Source organism: Auxenochlorella protothecoides (genome assembly GCF_000733215.1).
Source record: "Auxenochlorella protothecoides strain 0710 unplaced genomic scaffold scaffold53, whole genome shotgun sequence".
Lineage (NCBI taxonomy): Eukaryota > Viridiplantae > Chlorophyta > Trebouxiophyceae > Chlorellales > Chlorellaceae > Auxenochlorella > Auxenochlorella protothecoides.
Genome location: NW_011934321.1, coordinates 33679 through 37344, shown reverse-complemented (window position 1 = coordinate 37344; position 3666 = coordinate 33679). Strand labels below are relative to the sequence as shown.

At 64.0% G+C, this 3666-nt stretch overlaps 2 protein-coding genes across 2 annotated transcripts in view; one reads left to right on the top strand and one right to left on the bottom strand.

Annotated features, from left to right (window-relative positions):
* Positions 1-1099, bottom strand: part of F751_4440 (Biotin carboxylase, chloroplastic) — a gene marked incomplete at both ends in the record, with an annotated part of 3868 nt that extends 2769 nt beyond the window's left edge. Inside the window, 3 exons of the mRNA XM_011401835.1 lie at positions 186-296; positions 476-693; positions 1063-1099. Of these exons, the coding sequence (XP_011400137.1) occupies positions 186-296; positions 476-693; positions 1063-1099 (366 nt within the window). The remainder of the gene's footprint in view (positions 1-185; positions 297-475; positions 694-1062) is intronic.
* Positions 1100-1781: 682 nt separating this feature from the next.
* Positions 1782-3666, top strand: part of F751_4439 (putative zinc protease PqqL) — a gene marked incomplete at both ends in the record, with an annotated part of 6447 nt that continues 4562 nt past the window's right edge. The window contains 3 exons of the mRNA XM_011401834.1: positions 1782-1931; positions 2342-2504; positions 2798-3629. Of these exons, the coding sequence (XP_011400136.1) occupies positions 1782-1931; positions 2342-2504; positions 2798-3629 (1145 nt within the window). The remainder of the gene's footprint in view (positions 1932-2341; positions 2505-2797; positions 3630-3666) is intronic.

Genomic DNA, 3666 nt, shown 5'->3' with positions numbered 1-3666 from the left:
TTAGGTATTGGTGAATGTGGTGAGTGTGATGACTCCAATCAGGGGCCGGAAGAGGGTGACGAGTCAGGATCACACCAGGGTGTCGCAATGGTGGGCGCCTGAGTGGAGTCCTCCGCCCTCATCTACAAGGGTGCAGTACCCAAGACCTCTGGAACCCCACCCTCCTCAAAGCTGTTGCAACGTACGGGGTGGATGGCGTCGGCGCCGCGGCTGACGGCCGCCGCGATGATGGTGGGGATGTTGAGGTAGGACTCGGAGCTGGAAGCCTCCCCAATGCACACGGCCTCGTCAGCGAGCTGATTGGGTGAAGGGGCAGGTGGGGAGAGTGTGCTCAGAGCTGGTCTGACTGACAACATTCTGGGTCCCCCCTCAATGCACGCACAGCTCCCAAATAAGGACAGACGCTGCTTGATAGCTACACAATCAATGCATCCCCCTCATGTGCACCAACACCATCTGCAGGCCACCCACCCACCTGCACGTGCAGGCAGTCCTTGTCGGCCACAGAGTAGACGGCGACGCTCTTGATCCCCATCTCGCGGCAGGCCCTGATGACGCGCACCGCAATCTCCCCCCGGTTGGCGATGAGCACCTTGGTGATGGGCACCCCATGGTCGGCAGCAGACCCATTGGTGCCGGCCTCCGCCCGCACCGTCACCCTGGCCGTGGACCGCAGGCTGGGCCGGGGGCCGGCTGCGCAGGGGGTGGGCCTTGGGTGGGTGCCGGCCCAGGCGGCAGCACGGCCCAGGTGGGCGCGGGGTGGGCACGGGGTCGGGGTGGGCCTGCCAAACTGAGCGCTGGCTACTCGGCTCGCCTGCGGGACGGCATGGAGGGACGCATTGTGTCGGCGCATGATCACCGACACGGCATGTGGACAGGTTGGCGCCCACGATCACCCGCCCACCTGAGCCATATTCAGTGTCGTAGACGCCATCGCTACACCTCGAAGGACACTACTGAGGGGTATCCCAAGCAAAATCGACTCTATTCTAGGTAACGTACGTTCACTTCGACGTCCTTCCGTGCTCGAGAACCGGGTTTGCCAGTTTGATGACCACCTACATCTTGCGTCGACCGTGGAAATCTGTCGGCGCGCCATGATCTCAACCGGGTGCCCAATGCGGTAGTGAACAGGCACGCCTGTATCCCCGAGACGAGTATAATATCTTCTCTGGTTGCTTAATCCAACCAAGCGAATCGAGACGTTGCACAAGCCCGCGTCTCTAATCTCATCACCGCTTCACCCCGGGTGACAGAATCGTAGGTATGTATAACCGCAGTAACCACCCGTCCATCCGCCGGGGCATGCGAGTCCTGTTCCAGACCATCGTTGCATGCTGGGTTGTAGGAGCTGTGCATATGTGGTGTGGCCGATGCTCTCGGATGTGATGCCCTGAGGGTCCTGCCAGCCCTGACGCATGCTGCAGCCAGCAAGCGTGGAACACCCTATCTAATCGGGAAAGACAAAACAAACATATCCCAATGAACACATGGGAATATCGAGAACAGTCCCCCTTGTGTCAACTTGAGGAGCATCGTGCACATTTATAAAGGAGCCAACCCATCCGAAAGAATCATGCTTTCCAATGTTATCAGGTCCAGCACAGCGACCCGTCCAGGCTGGAGTTTGGGGCGACCAGAGCCGCATGTGGGCTTCCAGTCACATACCTCGAAACATAATTCCGTGATTGGAAAGTTGTGCATGCTGTCGTGAGGTGACACCCTCCTCCCTTGCGGGACCTCGATCAGTGCAAGTGCCAAGGCTACACCGCGTGGGCCTCATGCAAGCCCGCTCCTCTCTGGTGAACAGACATGCGGTGCTCCGCGTGGCGCCCTTCCAGGGGCCTGCTGCAAGCCAGGCACCCAAGCCCAGTGCTCGGCGCCTCGTGAACCCCACAACATCCCGAAGCTCCCTGCCCGCCAGACGCTGTGTGGGAGTCTCGTCCGTGGGGTGCGTGGGTCCATCGGTTCCTGCATGACATGCCCATCCATGGTGCATGATTTCGTGGGACTGGGCGCCACATCTGCCCCCCATCCCTCGCCCTCCAGGTCTAGGCAGCTTCAACCCCTGCGGGCTCCGCTCGGGCGCCAGAGCGGCTCCCGACTGCACAACAGGAGCAGGAGGCATGGCACATCCCTGCTTGCCGCCTTGCTGGTGCGCATGGCGGGGAGAGTGACGGGCCCATCCACGCTGATTCAGTGGCATGGGAAAGAGCGTCTGGAAACATCCTGTGGTCGACCCGTGTGGGCGCATCCGCGGGGCTGGGCGATGCCAGTTCCCCATGGAGCTTCCTGTCGCTGATGCTTCCCTCTTGTCGCTGGGCTCTCCCCCTCCCCGCAGGCAGAGGATGCCGTGGTCGCTCCCTCGGAGGGCGGCCCGTCCCAAGCCCTCGAGCCCCATCAGGCGCTGGACATTTATTACCTTGACAACGGCCTGCGGGTTGTGTTCCTGCCCAACCCCTCCCCTGTGGATAGGTTTGAGGCGCACCTGGAGGTTCACACAGGTGTGTGTGGTGGAGGCGGTGGGGTGGCGGTGGTGGTGGAGGAGGGGACGGGAGGGGGGAGCAGTGGACGGAGCGCAGGGCGACGCTGCATGCTCCCACATCCTCATTGGTACCCCCCTCGACCCTCTGTCTTGATATGGGGGAACCGCTGGCCCATGTCAACACAGAGGCCCGTACCTGGCCCCTGCCTGCACGAGAATGTGCGTGCCCAGCATGCGTGGGTACCTGCAACCCTGTTGGAGCCCGGCTCCCAGCCACTCGATCCCATGGAGCACGCAACCATCCCCTGCCAGGTTCGGTGGACGAGTCGGCGGAGGAGCAGGGCATCGCACACCTGGTGGAGCACGTGACCTTCCTGGGGTCCAAGAAGCGCGAGACGCTGCTGGGCACCGGCGCGCGGTCCAACGCCTACACCGACTTCCACCACACCGTCTTCCACGTGCACGCGCCGCGCGTGAATGCCGGCACGGGCGCGCCGATGCTGGCGCAGGTGCTGGACGCGCTGGCGGAGATCGCGTTCGAGCCCGAGTTCCTGCCCTCCCGCATCGAGAAGGAGCGCAAGGCGGTGACGGCCGAGGCCCAGATGATGAACACCATCGAGTACCGCGTGGACTGCCAGCTGCTGCAGTACCTGCACGCCGAGAACGCGCTGGGCTACCGCTTCCCCATCGGCAAGATGGAGCAGGTGGCGGGCTGGGACCGCGCCGCCATCATGGACTTCTGGGCGCGCGGGTACCACCCGGCCAACGCCACGCTCTACCTGGTCGGCGACCTGGAGCCGGCTGCGGCGCGCGCCGCGGTGCGCCAGGCCTTTGACCGCGTGCCGGCGGGCCGGCGCTCGGTGCGCCGTGATGCGCAGGGCGTGGCCGCGGTGGAGCTGCCCGAGGAGGCTCACGCGAGTGCGAGCGCGACAGGCGCCGGCACTGGCGGCGCCGCGACCCACCTGTCGCTGCTCCCCACCTCCCTGCGCCCGCCAGTGCAGCACGCCTGGGGCTGCGGCGCGGCGGCGCCCGCCAAGCCGCCGCCCCAGATCTCCGTGTTCCGGCACCGCCTGCTCCAGCTGTTCCAGCTGTCTCTCTTCTGCAAGCTGCCCATCCAGCCCCTGACCACCATGCAGGACCTCAGGTGGGTTAATTGTTTAATTTTCTTTTTTTGGGGGGGG